The sequence below is a fragment of the Ovis aries genome, chromosome 6, assembly GCF_016772045.2.
Source record: "Ovis aries strain OAR_USU_Benz2616 breed Rambouillet chromosome 6, ARS-UI_Ramb_v3.0, whole genome shotgun sequence".
NCBI classification, from domain to species: Eukaryota; Metazoa; Chordata; class Mammalia; order Artiodactyla; family Bovidae; genus Ovis; species Ovis aries.
Genome location: NC_056059.1, coordinates 50802267 through 50829180, shown reverse-complemented (window position 1 = coordinate 50829180; position 26914 = coordinate 50802267). Strand labels below are relative to the sequence as shown.

The 26914-nt window shown below is 33.7% G+C and overlaps 1 protein-coding gene across 5 annotated transcripts in view; it reads right to left on the bottom strand.

The window, feature by feature from the left end:
* Nucleotides 1-26914, bottom strand: part of PCDH7 (protocadherin 7) — a 466886-nt gene that overhangs the window by 208141 nt on the left and 231831 nt on the right. Inside the window, exon 3 of one of the 5 annotated variants that reach the window (XM_027970918.3) lies at nucleotides 8650-8745. The exons of 3 other annotated variants lie outside the window; for them this stretch is intronic. In XM_027970918.3, coding sequence (XP_027826719.1) covers nucleotides 8657-8745 — 89 coding nt within the window. In that variant the 3' untranslated portion in view covers nucleotides 8650-8656. Of the gene's footprint in view, nucleotides 1-1004; nucleotides 8746-26914 lie in introns of those variants that run through there. One more of the 5 variants, XM_060417566.1, reaches the window with a different exon arrangement.

Sequence of the window (26914 nt, the reverse complement as noted above, 5' to 3'; positions counted from 1 at the left end):
TTTAGTGTCTCTCAATTTATGAGCAAAATTTTAAAACACTGTCATTCTCATTGTTGAATCTCATAAATAAACTACAATTGGAGGTAAAAGCTAAACATATATTATAGCATCACTGCAATGTCTAATAAATGACATTTTTGGAAAGTGATAGTGTTGCTTATATAAAGTCATAAATGATTCATTACTTTCTTAAATTTTCTCAGCCATCTAATTTTGCTAATCTAGTGCTCTGAGTCTCACACTGTTGAGACAATAAGCAGCATGATCCCATTATAAAGTATAGCAAACATTTAAACAATTGATATATTCTTTAACTACTGTTAGATTTATTTACTGGTTACATTAAAATAAAATAGCTAACAAATATACACATTTGGAAAAATATATTATTACATACCTAGTAAAATACTCTTATGTTCAATGTACTTTTTCTTTCCTTAAAATAATTATTCTTAAAATTGCTAAGGAGATGATCTGAATTTTGGCTTTTGCCAGTCACTATTTTAATTATATCAGTGCTTTATTATATGAAATTATTGGTCTACTTTTATTATTTAAATTAGATAAATATTAAAATTCTCTCAAATTACAGGAGTAAATACAAGGAAAAATATAGGGGTAGGAGAATAATAAAATGTTATTATGGTATGTCTATGAAATCATGTGTGTGGAACTTTGGAAACTTGCAAAGCACTAAGGAATTTAAAGAACCTCTCATTAAAATTATAAATATTTATAATTTTGACTTAAAGTGCTTGGACAAAAATACGTAAAGATTTTTTTCCTCATAACTTACACAAAACTCCTTGAAACTAAAAGAGGTTTGTCAAAAGGAGAATCTTATTACATAAAATATACTGCATTTTCCAAAGTTATTCTTTAAATCCCAAACAATGCATTGCAAATTTACTCATTTAAGGATGTATTTCTTCTGTGATATATAATAGCCTGATACCACTATTAAGGCAACCTGATTGGTCATAAACAGATTATGTATTCTTTGATTTTTTTTTTTTATATGTTGCTTTATTTACATAACACTCATATATCCCTGAAATATATTCTGGCAATATAAGAAGAGATTATAGACCCAGTTAACCATATGAGACACCTAAGAAGGGAACCTCCAGAGCAGGCCTGGCAGGATATTACGAATTTCCTTCCTCCCTCCCTCACTTTCCAGCATTCCCAGTCTACCTGCTAGTCTGTCACACAAAAAACTAACTAAAAGATAAACATATTTAAAAAACTGTAGCCCCCTACTTCACTTATTCTTTCCATGCACATGTACTTTGCTCTGCCTAGTTTCATCTTCCCTGTCTTAGTTTCTAATAGAACAACCATCTACTCATCACAGTTCAGAATATATTCTCAGTCTCTGAGTCAAAACCACACTTAATTCTTAAGTTCAAGCATGACAAAACATCACCAAATGATTTGATTCCTCATTCCTATTGAAGTGTACACTATTTGGATATTTTCCTGTAACCTAATGTGATCCAGCAGAGTTTTCAGTAAAGCACATTAATGGATAAGCTGAAAGTTAACCTTTCCACTGATTTTCATGATAAGATTAGAAATTTAGCTCCCTGGAAGAAAAGGTGTTATGGATATATACTAAAAGATACTTACTATGTAAAACCTATTTAATTCACATATTTAAAGACATATAATATAAAATGTCTTATTGATAAGCAGTTCAGAAATAACAAAAATGTCATTGATAGTATGGTGCTTATCAGGAAAAAAAAATTTTTTAAATAGGTGATTCAAAATACCTTTGGAAAACCACCAGTCTTCCAATCTCATTTTTTAATTTTGAATTATAAATTCAGAAATCAGTAAACCTTTAGTACTATGGCCAAGTTTTCCATTAGCTTCACAAAAGTGGCACAACTTCTAAATTAAATCTACATTTATTTGTTTTTAAAATATTTTCCGGCATTTTCTTCATTACTTAAACACATTGGCTTAACATGGTATTATACTCAAGAAAGATCACAAAGAATTAAAATCCTGAGCAATAGGCACTATGGTGTCTAAGGACATTTCCCCTCCCCCCAATCCCCTGTCAATTAGCTAATATCCTATTACAAGCAGTTAATGTGCCTGTGCTAATAATTCTCTTTATAATAGGATATTCTATTTATTTAATTGATGCCTGTTGTCCTGATTAGAGTGGACAGGCAAGCTTAAATAATGATGGTTGAGTCTGGTTAAGGCTTATGATTGGAATTTATGGTAACTTGCTCTGCTTTATTTGCTGTAAACTCTAGGGCTGGCTGTTGCACAGTGTGGTGTCCCCAGCCGCAAATGATGGTGAATGGTTCCTATTAGGCAGCTCCTGGCTTTAAGGTGGAGTATATCTTTGACTGGTTTCACTTCTGGCAAAAACTGTTAGTTGAATACAAAGAATGTTTGTAATGTCAAGCTTTGCAAAAGGATGCCAACTTCCGTGCCTCTCCAAGAGCACAGCAGGCTACATTACCGAGTGTTTTTCTGTTTCTTATGAATAAAATTGTTTGCTTTCCTATTTCATCCTGCTGATTCCAGATAAGCAGTGCATCCAAGGACATAAAAGAAAGTGTCAACTTCAACTCACCCAGATCTCTACTTTTAAGCATGATGCTTCAATAAATTTGGTAACCCCCAACTGGGATTCAAAAAATCTGGATCACTGTTCTCTCACTAACTTAATGACTTTGAAAAATTACTTTTTTTTTTTCATTAACTAGATTTCAAAATGAGGAATTTTCAGATAAAATAATTTTTTCCAGAGAAAATAATCTATGATTCTAGGTGAATGCTTTATATTCCACACCTTAATAAGTTGAAGACCATCAAACATTAAATTACTTTTGCAAGTTATTACAACTCCGTTATAGTAAGTTTCACTATAATAAACGGCATTCAAAATGAGGACAGACTTATGTCTCCAGAAGGAAAAGAAGTGATGCTTCCAAAATGAAAATTAGTAACTTTGTCTTCAAAAGAGTAGCTTTAACAAGATAAAAGAGTGTCACTAGAACACTGTAGCACAGGTTAAAAATTAGATGACTTATGTTTAAAATTCTTAATCCAGTGAAATCTTTGAGAATTATGTTACCAGATTCTAGCACAGAATTATCATTATTATATCTCATGATTATCATAGAATCATAGAGCATGAGTGTTGGAATTTGTGTTGTCTAGTTTGTAATCTTATGAATGAAGTCCTTTAATAGTGATTTTGGGAAATTATTATGGAACCTTAGCTCCAATACATTCAATGATAAAGGTTCAAAATACTGACTATTCTACGGAACAGAGTTTGTTGAACATTTCTTAATATAATACATTTTCTTCTTAGAAGGAAGCAATTTTCTACCATTTATACCTACTAGCATTTGTTCTTGCCTTCAGGAATCACCAAGAATAAGTTATCCTTTGTCTCTCTTCTGCATTAAAGTGCTTCAGATATCTTTTAAATGACTGTTCTCTCCTCAACCTGTCTTCCTCAGCACATCAAACATTTCCTTGTATTCACATATTTTTAAAAACACAAAAAGTACCTGTATACGCATGCAAAAAGGAAAAAGTATAAAAAAGTAAATGATAACAATCATCAAACTTTTTTTAAATTAGAAGCCTTCTTAAAAATTAAGAAGCTTGTAACATGAATTTTAATTGATCACATGATCATAGCAACCATGCCACAGAGTCAATGCAAATTCTCAGAATCCTTCTCAAGAGAAAGCTCCAGAAAGAAAAATAGGTCAACACATGGTAACACTAAAGATTACATCCCTCAACTACTGTGGTTTTCGTATGTTACAGAGGAGGAAACCCATGCTCCCTGGGAAGTTAAATATTGTTAACTGGCAAACCAATACCAAAATCCCAATTTCTAAAATTCCTAGTCTTCCATATTCTGTAAAAATTTGAAAGATACTTTAAAGGTCAGTTAGCTAAATTCCTTATTTTGGTGAAATAAGTGAGGTCTTGAAAGTTTAAATGATTAACATGTATTTCCTATGTTTCACTACTCTCTAAAATATTAAAAGAAATTTTAAAATATTAAATTACATATATGCACATAGCATACATCTTCAATAGCAGTGACAGACAGAGCAACCTTAAAACAAAAGTTGTTTTAAGAATTTTCCCTAAGACTCATGTATAACCAAATATCAAAAGGGCATTATTTCGGGAATTGAATCTAAGAAAAGCAGAACTTTTCTGAGAACTTCCTTTGGTCATACAAAGCAACACTGAGTAAGAACTTCTGTAGGCACTAGAGCTTTTGAAAATATAAAGTCAAGCACTATAATTACCATACAGAAGACATTCATTAAGAATATATAGGTTTATAATATATGAAGCACACTGAAAATTGAAATCTTGGGTAGGGTCAGGGAAAAGTCATGTAGCATAAAAAGTATTCTCTGCCAGCAAATTAATTAAATTTCCCAGTTCTAGGAAAGACCATATATTCTGTGTAGACACTCATAGAAAGGCAGATGTGCAGTGCTTCTGAGATAGCATTGTAATCTACTCATAAATAGGACTCACCAAAGGACACTGACAGCAATCTGGCATTAAAAATGAGTTCACATGCATGGAGAATTTACTTTACATTAGCTTTTACTGAGGAAACTCCATAACTGACAGGGCAACTTTTACACATCTTTCAAACTTATTTTGTTCTAGTTTGACGTCTATGTGTGAGCACATAGTTAGTCATTAAAGTCAATAATTTGCATTGAGAAAATAGTTTTTGCTTTCTTCTGCTTTTCTGTTTGTCTTTGATTTCCACTGATATTATCCATATAAAGCTATGTATTTTTTAGTGTCAAAAATGTTAGAATGATGAATGAGGATCTTAAGGGAAAACTCATCTCATGCACCAACTCAAACCAAAATATTCAATCAAATTAAGAAATAAAAAGTAGAGACTTCTGCGTGTGTGCTTAGTTGCTTCAGTCATGTCTGACTCTTTGAGACCTCAGGGACTGTATTCTGCCAGGTTCCTCTGTCCACGGAATTCTCCAGACAAGAATGCTGCCACGCCCTCTCCAAGGGATCTTCACAGCTCAGGGATTGAACACACATCTCTTAAATCTCCTGAATTGGCAGGTGGGTTCTTTATCACTGAGACACTTAAATTCTTTTACTTTCATCAAGTATTATTTTTTATTTCATTTTTCCTATATTTTTTCATTCATTTTTATGTATGCTTGTATTAATTTTATTTATATATTATATTATATATTAGCCAAATCACACATTTATTCTACATAATTCAGATAAAAGGTGTTAATATATGCAGTTTTAAACTGTAACTCCTTTTGTTTCCTGAAATTATTTAAACAGATTTTTTGGGTTCTTCATACTGCACAAATATAGACATGTAAACTGAAGGAGCCCATCCTGAATTCCATCTCTTTTTTGACAAAGTATTTTGCACTAAATGAAAATAACCAGAATGCTAAAATGATTTGCAACCAACTAACAGAACAATTTGAAAGACTGGGGTATAAACTAGAAAAAAGGGAAATAGAGACATTATATAGCTAGCCATTATGATGGAGTGTCTACCTGAATTTCAGTTGCTGGAAGTACTTTTGGAGTACATTTGGAGAAGGAATAGTACTTAAATTTTGTGTTTTCCCAAAGGAAAAATTCAGGATAAATGGATTCAAGTTCTGGGAAGGCAAATTTTGGCTCAATATAAGAAAAAGCTGAAAAGTTAAGTTAAAGATGTCCCCAAATAGAGTGAGCTACCTCCAGATTTTTTGTCACCAGAATCATTCAAGCAGAGATTAGTGATTCTTATGATGGTGTTGAGGGATGCATGAATAATCTAAAACCAGATTGGCTGATGATAATCTCCTTACCAACTCTTAACATTCCATGATTAATTCAGCAAACATTCATTCCATGCTCTAGGCACTCCATATAAAAATAGAAGTAAACTGATCCTTATATTTACAGACTAATGAATTGGTTAATTCTAAGATCTTATTGGTTGAAAATCTAGGGAAGAAGTTATTTTGACTTGTCTCTAATTTTCCATTAATCTCTGCCTCAATTGTGCCCTCTAGGCACAACCATTTTAGTTCTAAGTACATAGCTCCAAGTTAATGCTTAAGCCCTTATCTTGCTATCAAAAGCACTGTTCCCACAGAAAGAATCCTAGAAAAATACAGTGTACACAAAGCAATGTGTCTTAACTCCCCTTTCTCTTTTCAGCCATTTTACCTCAAAGGCTTCTCTAAGAATAAAGAAAGGAAACATGAACTCATAAATAAAGTCCTTTTTCTCTACTTGCACTGATTTTTTTTCCCCTGTAAGTTTTCTTTCATATTTTTTTAAAGTCCTCTCAGTGTCTGTGGTTTTCAGTGATCTGTTTCCTTCAATTTTTTATTGCTTTTCAATGTATTCACTTTCCCCATATCTTTTTGATTCTATATTCTCAAAGATTTTTTCTTTTCTTTTTCAGTTTACCTTCTTTTTCTCATCTAATTTTACTCCCCCATTTCTTTCTTTTCTTGTATGTAACCTGTTAAGACTCTAGCTCTATGGTACATATTTCTTTTATTATTCATCTATAAAATAACAACAACAAAAAAATTTCTCTGACAACCTTTCCTCAAAACATCAAAATATTTTGGTTGAATTGTCTCCTTTCCATGTGAAATATATCTATGCTTCTTTTCTTACTACTAGATTTGATAAATTTTATAAAATTTAAATGATTTATTTCTATGTTTTCAATTATACTTACTTGGTTTTTAATTGCAGGTCTTAAATTTAGGGAGAAAAATAAATGACTTATTTTTTATAATAAAATATATTAAGTCATCTGTGAAGCTAATAACAATCAAGAGCTACAAATGAAGGGAAATAAAAAGGGTAGAGGTAAGTGTGGATGAGAAGGGTCCCTATAAGAGTGAAAAGAAGAATGACTGTGTTCTAAAAATTCATTCATCTGTTCAACATTTAGTGAGTAGCAAACACTGTGGACAAAGAAGAGTTCATAAAGGATAAGATGGAATCATAGAAACTTAACAGTTGAACCTGAATGAGAATCCCAGCTTTGCTGGGGAGGAAACAGGAGACTCTGCAAAAGACACAGTGCACTTTAGTCAATTCTAAGTAATCTTGACCACTTTAGGTTTCTCCAAGCCTCACTGTTTATCGTTTAAATATGAATATCGACAATTTTTAACTGTGTTCCTTTGTGTGGAATGAATTAAGAAAATAGGGATTCTTAAGCTTACTTACACTGTGCTGGACACACAGAAAACCCTCTGCACATTTCCTGTTACTGCTTTTGGTGTGAATTTTCCAAGCAGACCTGGGGAAACGGGTCTCCAGATGGAAGGACCCAACAATGCAAAGTTCTGTGGGCAAGGAAGATTATAGCCATTGGGAAAGATGGGGTAGGCCAGAACAGAGTACATCCAGGGTAAGTACATAAAGTAAGGATAGAAATGTAGGTAGAAATGAGATCACGAAGGCCAACCAATGATTTCAGAGCTTTTAGGGATAAGAGACTCTGCATTTGTGAATTAAGATTTATGGTCCAGTCTTTAACGGTCAATGGTCACATCAGTGAAAATTCCTGTAAAGAATCTGCTCCATTTATATACACAAACAAGTCTTACTTTGGCTACTATTCTAAGGAATACCATAGTGTTACCACACACAGACACACCTATTGACACACTCACTGTTTTTCTTTAAAGACATTTACTAAAAATCTTCCCAGCCCAAAGGCAGTAATCTAGTTCCTTGCCTCAAAGATCCTAATGGAGTCACAAAGGTGTAGTGCAAAGCCCAACATGCCCTCGAAACAAGCCCCTGCAGGAGCAAGGAGGACCAGTTCTCCTGGTGAAAAAGGAAATCAAGAAGGTGGGCGTTTCCCATAATGACTTACAGTTTGTGTTTTTATAGGTTAAGACTCTGCTGGAGTTCGAGCCCTGAGGGCTTAGCTCCTTTCAAAATTATCTACCTGAAAGAGGTAAACTTGACCAAGGCCCTCCCCCACCTTCCTCAAATGCCACCAGCTGAGCTGAAGGAAAGCTTTGCAAAAAAGCCATTAGCTTGCACTCAGCTCCCACATCTGGATGACCTTGATTTGTGGAGTATTTAGATTTAATTGAAATGGCTCATACCTAATTTTCTATAACCAGATGAATAAGCATTATAATTAAATACATACAGTTTTGTGTGATGCTTTTGGAAAGTTCAAATGCTAAAATAACTGAATTTTGAGTTAAAGCTCACAAAATATTCTCCTTTGCAAAGATATGTCATATAAAAAGTCTCTGTAAAACATTGAAAGTGGCATATACATATATATATATACACAAGGTCCATTTTTTTTTCTATATATAATCAGTTGAGGAAACTGCATAGCCCCTTTCTCTGAAAATGATACAGGTTATTCTTATGTAATCCTTTACATTTAAAAATCATCTACAACTGTGCAGGGAATTCTGAAATAGCATGCTGAAATAGGTAAAGATTTACTCAAGTCGTGTAATTCCCCTGTATCAGTAGGCTCTATTTAGTGGATGCATGAGTTTTCTCTATATAAAAGAGAGACTGTTAATGGAGAATGCAGAAGAGGGGCATTGTACTGCTTCATGAGGACCACCATACCTGTTGATTAATGGAGAGGCCTTAACAGCACTCTTCTTCCATGCGTCTTGCCATGAGGAAAGGGGAGGAAGGGAAAGGTAGTGATGGCAGCAACACCTGGGGAAGGGAGATGGGGAAATATGTAAAGGGAAAATCAGCAGCCCCTACACCACGGTGTCCATCCATAGACTTGCCATTGAAACAATTTCCAAAAACCTTGAACTTGTTTTCTTTCTTTTTTAAAAAAATCTAGATAAATTTTAAAGATAATTTAAACAAATTAGGTATTTTGAATGGCATTAATCTCATCACTCTCCAACTATCAACTATCCTCTTCTAATTCTGGGACATGGGGGCTGCTACATGTAATGAAAGTGAAAGTGAAGTTGCTCAGTCCTTTCCAACTCTTTGTGACCCCATGGACTGTAGCCTACCAGGCTCCTCTGTCCATGGGATTTTTCAGGCAATAGTACTGGAGTGGATTGCCATTTCCTTCTCCAGGGGATCTTCCCGACCCAGGGATCGAACCCAGGTCTCCTGCATTGTAGACAGACGCTTTACCGTCTGAGCCACCAGGGAAGTATGAACTACCATCTTATTCTCACTTTCTGACTAGACAGGGTAGCTTATGGCAGGACTAGGGCAGGACTTTGATATGTAGGTACAGTGTTTTGTTTTTTGTTTTTCTTTTTTACAACAGATTTATGAAAAAAAACTGCAAGATAAGTAATACCAAATGGGTATGTATATTTTTGCCCAACACACAGTAGGATTATTACCATTTACTTGTTCTGCCTCCGTCTAATTGCCATACATCTAAATGCTCACATCTTCTTTATTACATTCTCCTAAGGGTGTGTAGTTTTGATATCAAAACAACTTCAACTTGTTATTTTAACAACAAAAAAATTAAATTTAGTAGAATCCCTATATACTTCAAGAGACCAAACTAATAAAAGTTGTAAAAAGGTTCATGTTTTAATTATGTTTTTGTAGCCATGGTTTAATCTGAACAATATGTAATTTTTTAAAGTAAATAGAGTTATATGAAAAGAAGTACAATGAAAAAAATTCATAAAACATTGATGATAATATTGAACTCTTTGAATTTTAGTAGTGATCAACTGGTTTAGTGAGTCAATATAAAAGGCAATACGACCTGAAAAAGACATACTGCTACATATTTTGCTCTTGATATTTGTTTTCAGAGAAATCTTTGCCTTTGTATGTTTATATTGAAATATAAACTTCATATGAAAAATGACATTTTATATGATCTAAGGAAACTTTTATACACCCTGGAAATAAGCTTATTAAAAATATGTATATTTTTTAAGAAAAGAAGAGGTCATCCACTTGGGGTTTTTAGTAATGGAGATGTTTATGCATGTGTAGAGGCAGGGAGTATATGGGAAATTTCTGTATCATCCTCTCAGAGTTTCTGTAAACCTAAACTTTTTTTTTTTTTTTAAAGCCTTAAGCATTTTAACTCTAAAGATAGGAGAGAATTAATTTTGGGGTAGAAAAAAAATGGTTTTGACCCTTCCCACCCATACGTTTCTTAGTGTAATATCTACAGAAGGGCTGGGAGATGTTCTGAATGTGATTCTGGCCATTAATCTAAATGTTTAGGAAAGCAGCTATCACAAAGACCTTTGAGGTTTGGAGCATGATAATCCTTTTGGTCTTGCCTTAATCCTATTTAAACAGGATGTCTCAAAACTTTCCAGTTTCTCAACTTTTTTGGTCTTTGACACACTGCTTACTATTAGGCATCATCTCTGTTTAAGATAACATATCCATCTAATACTTAGGTAACAGTATTAGTCAGCTCTTGAATTGAGAAATTTGGAAACTAATTGGTCATCAGATAGATTAGCATCAAAGAATTCTGAAGGAACATGCATTATCTAAGCCTGTTGAATTAAAATAAATAAAGTAGTAAACTTAAATTTTATTTGATATGATTGAACATAATTTTTATAGCTTTGCTTTTTTCTTTTTAATTTTGTATTTAATTTTAAAAATATTAATTGCCATCACACATATTTTAAAATTTAAGCTCCCTCCAAAATTAAAAGCCACATATTCTAGTAATATCAAAGTAACAAAGTTATAATTAATTCTTCCTACATTTAAATGTTCCTGATTGATTATTTGGGGATCAGCATTTTATCTTTGAAAGAATCAAGTGTGTGAATCTTCCAAGCCAGAAAATAAAAGGGGCCCACATGTTCTTAATTTATGACAAAAAACTTGAGTCTAGCATGAAACACAGCAGTTTTTGTACATGAATCTCTAATACCATAAGGATTTTATATACAGTAAGTTCTTCCTTTGATCTTAGGAAGGGTAGATTATCATGAGGTAATATATTTGGAAATTTGCACCACACTGTGAAAGATACAAAAATAACCAAAGGTGTACTTATGAGAAACTTTGGAAAATAAATATACACACAAAAAACACAGACGAATGCTCGAAGTAGAACTTATCAAGATGTAACAGGTAATAAAAAATGATTTTATAAATATCTGAGTTTATAAATAACTAAAACAACTTAGAATGGTAATAAAAAAGATTAAACAGAAATTTTTGAGTCATAAATTCATAGAGTGGAGAAGAGAGCTTCATGGATTAAGGGAAATAAAAATGAAAGCTATTTTTTTTCCTATTTAAGAGGTAGGAGCCAGGATCATAAAATCACCCCTGGTACTAACGGGGTATTTGTTAGGAATATGCTTATAGGCAATCTTATGAGCTAGATTTTTACCTGGCTAGAAAAGGGAAAATGTACAATATGATGCTTGAAAATAAAAAGTAGATAGAAAAATGATTTGTGATTTTACTGAGTAGAATTGGCAATCAAGAATTTGTAAAGAGATTGATTTTCCAAAAGGACAGGAATTCGGCCATGTAGATAAAATGAGAATATCATAGAGAATGTTATGGTTCAGCCCTCTGTGGTTCTGTTCTTAGAAAAATGTATGATAAAAGTAGAAATACAGAACTAACATATTGACACAGAGAACGCAATGTCAAGCTGTAGGGCCCAAGAAAAAGGCACAAGACTTGCTTCACATCCCCCCAAAAATATAATAATTACATGGGGAACAAAAATAAAGTCAAATTTCTTAGTGTTTGGAAGCTAAAAGCAAAGAAACAAAGGGATGAACTTTGAGAAACGAGACACAGAGCTACTTCTTCAAGACTGTGTCAGATATGGAAAAAGGATAAAAGAAAGAAGCAGTTTGTGGCAAAGGAAACTGACAGCCTAATGCAACGTGGTGAGAAGAAGGTTATTTAGCGTTGGCAAGTCAGAATTCAGTCAAACCAGACAGGTTATATGGTGGGACCATACAATATGGTTGGGAACCAACGCACCTTGATAAGCAGAAGAGACACATCAAACAACATATAAAGTGAGAGCTTAATTAGGCAATGAGACTGCTATTCTCTGCTTGATAACCTTAAACCTTCATCAAAACATCACTTGTCTGGTACAAGGATATATGAGAAAGGGCCATTACCATACGGCATAACACATTCCTGGTAACAGTATTGTTATCCTTATACTATTTGTGAGGTCTATCTTAAAAATACATTTTCTCTAAGAGTTAGAAAATTGATATTTTAGCTCTGGTTCTGACCCTAAAATTTTCCCTAAGTCTCATATTCATGTGTGCTAAGTCACTTCCATCCTGTCTGATTCTTTGAGACCCCATGAACTGCAGCCTGAACAGGAACAGTCTACCATATTACAATGAACAGTTCAATTTTCTCTCATTCTCCTTCTTGCTAAGAGTGGCTGGATAGTTATCAAAAAGAAATTTTATTCATCTTAATGCTGGGTGTGTCTGGGCTTCCCCGAGGCTCAGTGGTAAAGAATCTGTCAGTAATGCAGGAGATGTAGGTTTGATAGCTAGGTCCAGAAGATACCCTGAAGAAGGAAATGGCAATCCACTCCGGTATTCTTTTCTGGGGAATCCCATGCACAGAGGGGCCTGGCAGGCTACAATCCATGGAGTTGTAAAAGAGTAGGACATGACTTAACAACTGACAACAATGGTATTTCTAGGCAAGGCTGGAGCTTGAAGAGGTCAGCTTGGTTGTTGCTGCTAGCTCCTGCAGGGTGGAGTAAGCTGGTACCCTGGTATATTTTTAAAATTTCTTAACTCAATAAAAACATATTTTTTTCTCTTTAACTGAAAATGTTCATTATTTTTATTTAATGAGATAAATTAATCACTACACATTACATCCTAACAATAAATTTTCATGATGACAATTAGAGTATTGCCATACAAATCTGTACCTGTAATCTATTTTTCTGACAATTTCACTAAAAGTTCAAGATTTTGTTGCACTGAAAACATTTTATAAATCTGCTAGCAAATCTATAATATTCGACTTTATTATTTTCAAATTCCTAATGTTTTACCAATCTGCTAAAAAGTTCTCGGTTAATAGCTACAATAGCATAACCCACTGTGTCCTTCATACAAAGTAACAAATCAGCTACCCTAGTATCTAATATATCAATAATGTTCACTTAGAATTTTAATTAATGTATGATTCACACAATATAATTAATATTCTAAATATAGTTTTCCCTACAAAATATATTTTAATAAGGATTTTGCTCTTTTTTTTCTTGACATAGAATTGTTTGAGTAAACTTATAAAACTATGGAAATCTTAAATTCTCACATACAACATTTTTAGTTTCTGTAACTAAAAGTTGTCATATCAATTTGATTATTTAGGTTTGTTCATCAAATATTTAAAGAGTGTTCAATCTGTGCTAGACACCGCTTTAATCAGTAGTACTTAAACATTTGGATTTCAGGACTCCTCTAGCCTCTTAAAAACTGTAAATGACCCAAAAGTGCTTTTGTTTTTATGTGAGACACGTCACTGGTAGTCAGTATCTTCAATAATAAAATTGACATTTTAAAAATTAATTGTAAATGCATTTGAAAATAATCATAATAAAGTCATTTCTTTTCAAAATAAAATATTTTTTATGAAAAATGATTACCATACTTTATAAAACCAAAAATAAGCTAGAAGAGTGACATTATGATATGTTCTAATATAGATCGTGATAGGAAAAGAGCAAAGCTAGGTAGGGTCAGGATGGGCTCCACAGAAGAGGTGATACTTGAAGTCAACTTTAAAGAAAGACTTGACTGGCTGGATGGAAACATCGGTGAAAGAGGTTAAGACCATTCTAGTGAAAGAAGGGCATGGCTAAACAGAGCATGTTGTAATAGAAAGAACATGGATTTTTTTTGTTTGCTTTTTTGACAAAGTTTCCTCAGACTCCATCTCAGCTATTTCGGCTGTATGGCTTTGAGTAAATCACCTAAGGTCTGTGAGCCTCTCTTTGCTCTCTTGTGAACCTACAGATTAAGAATGTCATGAAAACTGAGACGAAAAATGTAAAATACTTTCACATGTGGCAGTTAAATGGAACTCAGTAATATAATGTGTTTTGTTGCATATTTAAGGACAGCGAATTGGTTATCATGCTGAGAGCATAAAATACTATGAGATGTAGAGGGGAGAATGGAAGTTATAAACAAGAGTGAAAAGGACAGTAGAAAAGAAGAGCTGGTGTGGAGGTTAAAGGTGGGTATGAGTAACTTAAAAAAAGACAGAAACACAGTAATATAAAATGAACTACCCTGGAAACTCCAATGAGAATCACTTCTCATACAGGCCTTAGCAAACCCATAGAAAATCTCGATTTCCACTTGGTGCCCTTCTATCCTTTCCCAGAATTACAAACAAATGAACAAACTTGGGTTTTAGAAAAATGAATGACTCCAGTATCATCATAAATACAGAATGTATGTGTAAAAAATAAAACGGATGATAAAAAACTTAAGACAAATTTAACCAACCACTTTGCCACTTATAGAGGTTTAGTTGACCTGAATCTTCCATGTCTCTATGAAATTAGATTTCAATTAATCTTAGCAATGAATGGAGTGAATATATAAATAAAAGTATATTTTAAGCCATATGAATAATGTATTAAGAATCTGAACTCACAACTGTGATGTTCTCAACTTGGAACTGAAAATTAGGAGACTCATAAAATCTGCGAATTGATTTCAAGTTATCTAGAAAACACTTTTATTAAGAGTGCGGTACATACATAATGTTATGACTTTTCCCCATGCTGGTTTGTACCATCCAGATGTTATCTTTGATCTTCAAGGCTTCATTGATAGAATGTTAAAAACTATTTCCCAACAACAAAGTATTTTCTGCCGATGCACCTTAGTTCTGACAATTATGGCACAGAAGAAAAAAATATAGTTAGTAGAGAAGCACAGCTTTAAAATATAAAATAAACTCTTCACTAAGGTCCAGGTTTAAAATTTTATAAAACACAATAAATATCCTGGTTCATTGTACAGGCACTGGCTGTAGTAATAGGCCAGTGACAGGTAAGAAGAAAGTGAGTTTTAGATGAGAATGTTTGCAATAACCTATAAAGATTTTGGGCTTCTCTGGTAGCTCAATTTGTAAAGAATCCGCCTGCTGTGTAGAAGACCTGGGTTCAGTCCCTGGGTTGGGAAGATCCCCTGGAAAAGGGCATGGCAACCCACTCCAGTATTCTTGCCTGGAGAATCCCCAAGGACAGAGGAACTTGGTGGGCTGCAGTCCATGGGACCGTAAAGAGTTGGACACGACTGAGTGACTAAGCACACACACAAAGAGTTTAGGACTAGACTATTCTTTTTTTTACGAAGTATGTTTTACATCAACCCACCATTTTGTCTGATTTCTTCACTACCACAGTTAAACTCAGCCTAACTTATCAGAAGAGAAAGCAAAGAAAATAAAGCATTAAACCAAGGTAATAACAGTAATTATGGTTGGACCTTGGACACAGAGAATATTAATTTATTCTTTAATTAATTCAGCAAATATTTACTGAGCATCTAGTCTATGTCAGGAACTGCCTTAGTAGTCTGAGATAAAACAAACATAAAAACATGATCTCAGTCCTCCGGAAGCAAGTAGGTAGGATATTTTATAAATAAGTAAATACAACATTTTATTCCACTCAATGTACATACAAATAAGTCTAAAAATTATTTTCAGAAGAATTTTGTTGTAAAAAACATATACTGTAAAAATGAGACCAAGCTCTTCACTTTATAATTTTTCACATTCTGACTTTGTAAATACGGATAGTAAAGCTCTATGTCCAAAAAGATAGGTGTCTAACTCCATGTAGCACTCATTATCCAGGACTTACAAATGACTGTACTAATGGCTGAAATTAAATATACATGATACATTTTTACCTTCATTTTCAGGTCTCATGTGCATGTGTGTGAAGGCAGGAAGTAAGCATAATCAACTTATGGTGATAACTTTGGAATAAAATATCCCTGATAAAATATCCCTATTCAACCATTCTCCCCTATAGCACTATTTGCATAAAGTTTCTTCATTGAAATTTCTCTTTTCTTTCCTTTTTTTTTTTTCACTACCTCTCCTCTCTTGGTATCAACTACTATATTCTAACTTTGTCAAGTCAAACAACAGTTGTCAATTCTGTATGAATTTAGCCATATAAATGTAGTTGCTGCTGCTGCTGCTGCTAAGTCGCTTCAGTCGTGTCTTACCTACTCACAATTGAGAAAGCTTTTTTTTTCTTGACCAAGACTGCTTCAGTCTTGAATAAGTTTAGCAGAAGCTATGCTAAGTCATTTTGAGTTTACCTAAATGAAAGTGAAAACAAAATGGATGATTTCCTTTGTAAAGTTGAAATAACTCCATTCTGCATGGTTATTTATAATTTTAAACCTCAAGGAATGATTATTCATAGATCTGTGGAATGCAAGGAAAGGAAAACAGTCTGTTCACCCTATCCTTCATTTGGAATACTTTGCCCACTGTGCAGTTAATGTATTTCAATTTATTTTTAAAAAACAAGTTGTTCTTTGACTATAAAACATCTCAGATGCTTAGTAAAATTTTTTTTGTGTATTATTTTCTTCTCAGCATACCTATGTACAACCTGAGAAGTAGGCAGCATGTTCTAAGCTGGAATTCAGTGAATACATGAGAACACCCTTTTTCAATACTATCATTTAGATTACATGAACTTAAATGTCAACTTTGGGCAATGCTAGTCCCTCGAAGCACATATATTATTTCATTATGGATGTATTAATTCACAATGTTTTATTTCAAGCCTATAAAATATGGTATCTTCTTGAGAAATCTAACAGCTGATAAAACTGCATTAGAATGGTGCATGTTTTCACATTTCCACAAAGTTGCTAATATCTTCTTATCTGAGTCAGCTGTCTGAATTAGTTGCACAGCATTAAATTTAATAAATAGCATATGGATCTGATAATGTGTGAGAAGAACCTGTTCTTTCTCTTCCCTGCCACATATATGCTATTTTATCTTTCAATTAAGTGATACATTTCCTGGCTAAGTTTATTTTAAGAGTATTGTGTAAAAAGAAACCAAATCTTTGAAATCTTTGTCTTCGTATAACCTCTCTAGATGTACATAACACACAAAATACGTCACATACTTTTCCATTTATAGAAATAAAATCTTTAAAATTTTTATATTGTGTGCTTAAATTTCTCAAGTCTTTAAAATATTCAGTCAATTAATAGAAGTTCATTATAAGAAGAAAGTGAAATCACCATTTTTTAAGTTAAAGTTTTACTGACAAAATGCACTGAATTTCTCAATAGAGTTTCAGTCAAAAGCAGTTCAGAAAGTACAATGATAAAAGTTTTCTGAAAGTTTAAGACAAAAGAAATATCTGCTTTTTAAAATATGGACCAAAACTACTAAGTTTAATTCCTGGGAGATGAAGAAAGAGTTTGAACATATTTTAATATGCTAAATGCAGATTCAGAGAACTGGTTATAATCCTGAGTCCCTCTTGCCTGCACACCAGAATTCATTCTGAGGTAAACACTGGCCTCAAACTCTAGGCCTGCGCTTATCACCCTGATCTGATTTTCCTCTAACAGGAACTCAATTAAACTTCCTACTCTTAAAGGACCTTTCCATTTCTTGTCAGTAAAAGAAACAGGTAAGGAAATACATTGAGAGTAGATAGGTACATGGAAAGTTATATTCGGTGTAAGAGCAATAAGATACTATGTATTCTAAATTTTCCTACATCAAATTTAGGTTTGCAAAGTCAGGCCATGTATGATCACAAATGCTGAAGGCAAACCTTTATAGTGGTTCATTCTTTTGAGACTTCAAATTATAACACCATCCCTTTTTTACAAGGCATTACTAGAATATTCCCCAATGTGTATATTAGATTCCTTTATAGAGACAGTCATGTTCCTACAAGCCATAAATTTAATAAATCACCAGATATATAACTTTCATTCTCACATTTACATTACCAAGTATTTTATGGAGCAATTTTCTTAGTCATAGCAGTGAGACTGTTCAGTGATATAAATAAATAAAAGCTATTCCAGCAAAAATCCTTAACTCTAAAGGAATGGAATCTCACAAGAATACAATTCACTATTAAAGAGAATTCAGCTATCAGTAGGGTCTATCTTGCATTGCCTCTATGAAGGTTTATTACGAGTAGTATCAGAAGGACTTTATTATAGCAAGCATTGCAGAAGCCAAGGACAGAGTTATGGCTAGGTTCCAGTGAAGAGAGAAAGAGCTTGAAAAGCCTAATATACCACAATACTGAAATTGTTATTATAAATAACTGGTACATTTACATCGGATTATCATATATTTTCAACAGAAACGTTAAATGCCAACTCTGTCAGTGTCTGTCTCTGGGCGCGGAGCTTCTTGTTGAGACTTGTTGTGCGCTAGCAGAGCCAGGCTTAAGTGCTCCAAAGGATTTTTATGTTTATATTATAGAACAAAATTCCTTGCAAGGGAAATTAGACTTTAAGGTGTAAAGAATATTTTGAAATGATGAAATATTTGACTGATCCAATGAAATTACTTTAAAGTGATATTTTAAAATACTCTAACTCTAAAATACTCTAACTTTAAAATACTTTAATACAGTTCTTTTAACTTAATCAGCACAATTCCCTAAGCGTATATTATAAAAATGAAAGTATACATCTTATTTTTGGTGGGGGGGAAGAGGGTAATGGGGCAGGGGGGAAGCAGTAGAAGGCATTAGCAAACTATAGCCTTAAGTTAACCTTATAGTCTTTCGTTGGTTTTTACCTAAAGGGTTAGAATTCCAAATTCTCATATTTAAATAATGAGAGAAAATGTTCCAAATTGTAAAGGCACTTGCTCTACTTGTTTTCTATTTGCAATTTAATAAACTTAAATACAGGAGTGTTGCTTATTTTTATAATAAAAGTCTTATATGGTAGGAGGCTGTCAAATTTGCAAATGATGAAACTATTGACTTTAACAGAACAGTTCCAAAATAGAGTCTGAAGGCATAGTTTATTATTCAAATTATTTCCAAGAAGTGCTTTAGGCTTCTTAACCCAGCCCGTCAAGGATGGTGTGTCATGCATGTGTGTTTGTGTGTGTGCGCGTCAGTTTCCTTGGTGAGCAATGCTGAGTCTTCTTAAAATTTGCTCATAAATTTCAGAATAAGTTTCCAAAAATTACAGTTCAGTTCAGTTCAGTCACTCAGTCGTGTCCAACTCTTTGTGACCCCATGAATCGCAGCACGCCAGGCCTCCCTGTCCATCACCAACTCCCGGAGTTCACTCAGACTCGCATCCTTCGAGTCAGTGATGCCATCCAGCCATCTCGTCCTCGGTCGTCCCCTTCTTCTGCTGCCCCCAATCCCTCCCAGCATCAAAGTCTTTTCCAATGAGTCAACTCTTCGCATGAGGTGGCCAAAGTAACTAAGTCAAATTCTCCACATGTTGTGGCACCAAATAAAATATCTGTCTTCAAAATTGTTTAGGAAGGCATATCAGGTATACAAGTAGATAGTTCATAAAGTCCAGTCAATAAGGACACTAGCTAAATTAAGTGCAAAAAATATTATTATGGCTCCTTTTGCTCTTTGAAATCAATGGCAGTAACCTTTGTTTAGAAAGAATATGTGTCGGAGCAATAATATGTACCAATATTTCTCAAGCTGCTAAAACGAAAAGAGCTCAGAAGCAGGCATCTCTCCATTTAGCTATATTACATTTTCTGTTCTTTTCTTCCCTATTTAGGCAGGAGAACTGCCTTAACCATTTCAGAAATGCCCTACCTTCATCCCAGGAAAGGAAATGAAGGCCTTAGCACTGATGCTAAAATATATATAATAGATACAAATGAGCAGCAGGGGCAGATGGGGGCTTTCAGTTACTTTATGACTAGGTCAATTATTAGCAAACTAAACATGCCAGCTTCTCAGTGAAAACAGATTATTTTCACTTAATCCCACACTGAAATATGCATTATCTTTTCTGCTATTCCTAAATACATGAAGTGATTCTATATATCAAATTAAAAAGCAATATCCTTTTTCAATATGAAAATCAAATTACAACATCTTAAATGCTAGCACCAACTGAGTTATAAATCTATGTTTGCAAGGCATGTCTTCTCCTGACTACTAAAAAAAAATTAACAAACTATACTACTAGAGAATAAAGGACTTGAAAACTCTTTTGTACAGATGATATATATGTCCTTTTACTTATTTATGACAATGGTTTTCAAATTATTTTTCAATTTATTTTAATTTGCTACTGTATCTAAGGAAACTTCTTATTCTTAAGTACCTTTGAGCAAATTCAATCATTTAGATCAGCTGATAGGCATAATCAAAATAAATATCCCTAGAGAGGAAGGGGTTTAAGTTGCAGTTAAAAATGTGTGTGTCCCAGTCCTGAAATAGCTCTAATTCAATTATGTACTATAAAAATTATATTATTTGACAGAGTCTGCTGCTGCTGCTGCTGCTGCTAAGTTGCTTCAGTCGTGTCCGACTCTGTGCGACCCCATAGACGGCAGCCCACCAGGCTCCTCTGTCCCTGGGATTCTCCAAGCAAGAATACTGGAGTGGGTTGTCATTTCCTTCTCCAATGCATGAAAGTGAAAAGTGAAAGTGAAGTCACTCAGTCATGTCCGACTCTTCGAGACCCCATGGACTGTAGCCTACCAGGCTCCTCCGTCCATGGGCTTTTCCAGGCAAGGGTACTGGAGTGGGCTGCCATTGCCTTCTCCATTAACACAGTCTAGTAGTTCTGAAAGTAGTGATATAGGTATATAAGTGTTTATACTTTATTTACCCTACAAAGAAGAATATTTGAAAGAAAATTTCCCTAAGAGTTTACAAATTTAGCTTCCTTTTTGCTTATTTTGAAAATTCTAACATTACTGAGACAACATTAAAGTATTAAATAAACTTTAAGTATCTTTTTAATGCTTGCTTTATTGAATGGTGTGCATAATTAAAAAGTTAATTGCTCTGTTCCCACAATCTTTGGGAGTCAAGGGACCAACTCCAGAAGCATGGTTTTAGTGCTGTACTTTCTTATACACATGCATTATTCTACTCAGTGAATTACTTTCCCTACCTAGGCAGAAGGATCCAATGAAGACAAGTGTGTGTGTGTGTGTGTGTGTGTGTGTGTGTGTGGAGAATGAACTACCAACAAAATATAGGCACAAAGAATATAACTATCTAGTTTACTCAGTGAGTAAAGCACCTGGTATTAATTCTCACCCTATTTTGGGCAGACTGTATTTCTTTAAGTAACTCATTAGATTAAATCTATTACCTTAGTATTTTGAAGGGAAAAGTGTATTAACATCTTAATTTTTGTGATATGAAGCTGACTATTTCACTTATGATCCTAGGTATCAACATTTATGTCAAGCCACAATGTACAGTAGTTCTTGAAGATGGCATATAATACTACTTTTATGCACTGTGTTTACATAATTACAAAAGTATAGCTTTTTATAATGCATATAAATACAAAGGGGAATCCCCTTAATGTCCCTGAAAAGTAGGTAGTGCATGAAATATTGGTTGCTTCAGATGAGACAAGATCAGTGATTTGGTCAAAACTGCATAATACAGTAATGCTTATATCATGTAAGTATAAAATGAAAACTAAATTTTTCCTTCTTAAATATGTTTTAAAAATACAAATGACTATAATGGCTACAAAAGGTTTTCCTGAGCTTTGAATGTAGTAATACAAATATAGTCTTTGGGGCTAATAGTAACAACGCAAGAATAATAAATGATAACAGTTACTATATCAGGTATTAACTGTAATTTTATATCTCAGCTGCATCATTTATAAAATGCATATATTACTTTCCTCAGGATAATTCTATGAAGCAAATGAATATAGAGAACCCTCAGGTTATCACTAATATACTGCAAAAGCATTCATTCATTATTTCAATTTTTCATCACCCTTATTATCATTTATTTTTAGATACTTAATAAAGATACGATTCCATCATTCTTTCTGATGGATAGATTGTCCTCTTTACATTATATTTGCTCTTTTCTGGTGCTTCTCTTTGTGTGTGCATTAGACGTACTTTGTGATGACTTGGCCCCTTTAAAATCCCTTCAGCCCTTTATTTTTGAGTTGTATTGTAACTGAGGTGTTTCATACTGTGATCTGAAAATTATCTCCAAAAACCCATAAAAGTTGATTTCTACATTTATAAATGTATTTGGTTTAATTAGCTTCAAATGATATGTGAATGAGTGTTATGAATTGCTGCCTAATTGGCAGAGTCTATCTACATTCTGTAACTGGCAATCATTTTTACAAGGCTTTTCTCACTGCCATGAAATTTTGAGACTTGACTGTAATCTCAGTCTTTTAGGAACCACTTTGCTACTGGGCACTGAATGACCTTTAATAATTATTTGATGACTTCTCTGTGAGTTACTGGTGTCTATTATTTACTTCTCCTTAACAGTAAATCCAGGAAAATATATGCAGGTCTCTTAAAGACAGAAGCCATGTAGCCACAGAAAATAAATGTGAAACTATTAATATGCTTTCTCTGTCTATGACTTTTACAGAATTTTATTTGTTATAAACACTGGTATTTGTTCATAGTGGATAGAGAAACATGTGTTCTTAGCCTCGGAAATGAATAAGGAATTCAAGAGGGGCCAGGAAACTACTTGCCTTAACGGCAAAAATACCGGTGAGGCCAATGAACACTTTTGTAAGCAAGAAAACAATCATGTATTTAATAAATATAAATACTGTGGATCTGATTTAATTTGGAAAAAAAAGAACTATAGGACTAGAAATAAATTTAAGGTATTTTTAAAAAAATCAACATAGTGAAGCAGTAATCTGATAGAAATTTTATGAAATGCTAACTGCCTAAACATATATTTATGTCTATCTGCACAATAACTCTTTAAGATAGGGCCATAATTATTATAATTGTTGTTTCCATTTTATAAGGGAGTGAGATATTATGTAAATTGATCTCGATTCCCTTCTTAAAAATGTGATGGAGGTTGAACTAGGACCTAGACTTCTGGCAACAATTCCTTGCAAATGTACCTATTGTACTGCATACCACAACACAGCAGAATTAAGTTTAAAAAGGACATTTCAAAACTGAAAATTTATAGAACAGATGCTTCCAAAAAGCATCCTTGGAAGAATACAGAAACTTGATAGTCTGAAATTACTCAAATGGTGCCATTTGACAGGGAAAATGAATTACTTGATCCTCCAAAATGTCACAGGTAAGGCATTAGAAGGGAGAACATGTGCATAGGATGGTGTGGTTGGGAGAGGCAAAGGAGTAAGGTTATTAGAAGGATGAAATAAAGAAAATATTAAAATCTCAGAGTCAGTCTGTGGGACAGTCCTCTAATCCTCCTTCAGAAATGAAATGACTGTCAGAGGAGCTCAGAACTTTTCATTAAGGTAAAGAAGAGTTATGCATTTTCCCTGCTATTTTCAAAAACTTAAAACATAAAGACCAGAGGCTAAGTAATCAAGTCAGAAGTCTTGTACTTTGTGCCCTGAAATAAAATGTGGTTACTTGAGAAAAACGCACATGGGAACCTCTAAACCCATAGACAATTGATAGAATTAATTTAATAGCTACTTGATTCTGGGGACATAGATAATACTCAGACATGGGCTGTCAAGGAAAAACATATGGGTTTGATTTCACAAAAGAGGATAAAAACAGACTGGGGCTGAGATAGGCAAGAATTAGATTTTAGATCATTATTCTAGGAAAAAGAGATGAACCATTGTTGTCCAGGAAACTAGAAGTACCTCTTAAAATTGAATTCTTAAAGGCTGAGTACAACTGATCACACTGAATAAAGGGTAGTAAGCTTAAGAGGAAAAGAAAAAAACTCTGATAACACATGGTTCTATGTGAACATGTTGCTTTCTAATCACTTGCTCAAAGATATTGCATGATTAACATTGCCTGGACCAAAGTGCAGGGAAAGAATAAAGATTGAGCCCTAAATTCAATTTTCTCAAATACTCATAGAATTGAAAATTGAGTTTCTTTTAGGCGAGAATTATCTGAGAAATTGTGATTATATAAGTAATGATTTCAAAAATTACATATCAGTCTGTGAAATATTTCTGACACAGTTTGTTGAGAGGTATTACTTAAAGAGAACAGCAGGTAACTCTGCCCAGTATCCATCAATGAAATTGATGGATAATTAATTGAATGCTTAGATAATGCAAAGGTATCTTACAGAATGGACCAGCAGCAAGGAGGGAAGAAAAATCTGGCCACTTAATCATGCCTATAGCTGATATTAAGAAAATCATTTGCATGTTTTAAATAGAATTTTTCCCTAAGAAATAACCCTAAAGAGAAGAGAAAACAAAAAAAAAAAAAAAAAAACAACAAAAACAACTACAAGTTAGAGACACAGAATTATAGTTAGTACCTTGCATTCTAAAAGAGCCCCTGAATTTAGGCCACCAAAGCAATTTTTTATTAGGAGAAGATTTCAGTCAATAGCAGACATGTTACAACACACCTTATCCGCCTCATTGGATCTGGATGAGAAAGTTCCTCTTCTGATTCCATCCTCCCCAGGCAATCTTTTAAGAGGTACACTGATTTACCTTGGGTCACCTTAGAGACAAAGAATATTGTCTTGGAGATGAAGTGGGGCCTTTTCAGTTTCTTCAGTGGGATATTTTCCTATTCAAAATTTAATAAACTAATATACCAGTTTGACATTAAGATCTTGTAATAATGTTTGGAATTTGCTTTGGCTCTGTTCAATTCTGCACACTGATAAAACTGAAACTTGGATTTAGAAAAAATTTTCCAGGTGCCACGTAGAGACCACTCAGTCACCAGACAGGTAGTTTACTCTTGACATGCACTACACTTTCATACTTTCTATTCAATGTTCCAGGACAATGGGGAGCACATATCCCAGGCCCCAAAATGCACACTTCCAGAAGTTTTTGATGAGCTAAATAAATGTATGCATGATTAAATAGATGCTGAATTTTTATTGAGAAATTATTATGCAGCAATTACTTAGATTATCTTGGGATGGAAGATTAGTTTTATTATTGTAGTCCCTATGTATAATTCCTACTAAGCAATGATGAACACAGAGAAGGGAGAATACATTTATGTGACATTGATAGTTGTCTTTCTTAGACAAAAAACAACATCAAAAGTGACATCTGCCTAGCAAATCATTGTTAGTAAGTCTTCATACGTAATACATTTGAAGGCAGTTCTTCCCTTGCATGGTATACTAACTGTGGTAAGCATCTTTGACATGAGATTTCTGTGACTGGAACAGAACAATCCTTTACTGTACAATTTGAATTTATTTCTTGTGCAAATTCTACTTCATTATTGTCTGTTTCGAAGCTTATCTATTTGTGTAAGGCCACTAACAACTGATAGCACTATTATAGTGTCAGGAGTTCTGTAATCACAAAATAAAAATGTTTGAGGATGATTAAAAATGTTTGATATCAATTATTGGATCTCACCAAAAATGCAATTAGATATTATTTTAATTTCAAGCCAGTGAGATGGACAAATGGTGACCTAGTATAAAATAAAGCACAGAAGTTATATGTGAGGCCAAAATTCACTTAAAAGAGTAATTATTATATCTCAAGGAAAGATAACAAACTATTATTACAGAAATTTCAGACTCTGTTGTACTTTCAGAAAATTTTGTAGAAACAGCAACAAAAATTATGAACACAGCATAGATTATAAGTTGGTTAGAAATTTATTAAGATTGATATAGAAGGATGCAATCATGTCCCTGTCTCTGACAAAGACTTTATAAGGGACTTCCTGACTGGGGGGAAATAATTGTCAAATATGCTCTTACATGGCGTCTCCTGGTCTTTGGCTTTCTCAGTTGTCTCACTTCTGTCGAATCTCTATCAGTAACACTGGGCTCCAAGTCCATATAACAAAATTCAACAAAGTTTTTAAACATCTATGTGTAGGATTCTAGATGTACAACCCTAATTCTAAATTTCTCCTTAGCTTGCCGTGCTTTGTTTGGTTCTACTTTTTTTTATTTTAAAATATCCTCAGTCACCTTTACTGAAACTTATTTCTCTATTATTCTCTTATATTTCAGTATTTTTTCAGATTCTGTGTTGGGTATGATCTCTCTTTTCTGGTGTCAGTTACTTGATGGTCACATCTGTTCCCCAAGTTTCGTAATCATCAGGGTGCCAATAAATCTTAAAGTTGTATTTCTGCTATTGATTTCTACTCCCAAGTTTCTGGGGTACATTTTCAATAGGCTGCTAGATATCACTTGAATTTTTCAAAGGTACCTTAAATCCAACATGTCTTAATCAAGCTTGTCCTCCTGGAAAGGTGCTATTCCTTCCACTTTTCTCAGTTTGGGAAATAGCACCCCTGTTTTCCCACAATCTCAGGATATATCCTTTGTGTCACTTACTATTCCCTATAACCTTACTTATATTTCCATTTATCAAATTCCTACTTACCCATCCTTTAAAGCTTGGCTAAAGTTTTTCATATCCCCAATTCATATCTTCCTCTAATTCTGGTAACATTTAGTCCTTTCATCTAGAGCTTCTCATGACTTTACCTTAAAAAATCTAATTCTGTACATACCATTCTCCATCACAATACTTGACACGTAGAAGGCAAAGAGAATGTCTTATTCACCTTTGGATCCTTATGGGAATTTGAGTAGAGTAAATGTTCAAGAAATAATTATTGAACTTGAATTCTCATAATACTCTAAATTCCCTGTTCATTGTATAAAATTTCAGCTATGGCTGTGATGACTTTTTACTGC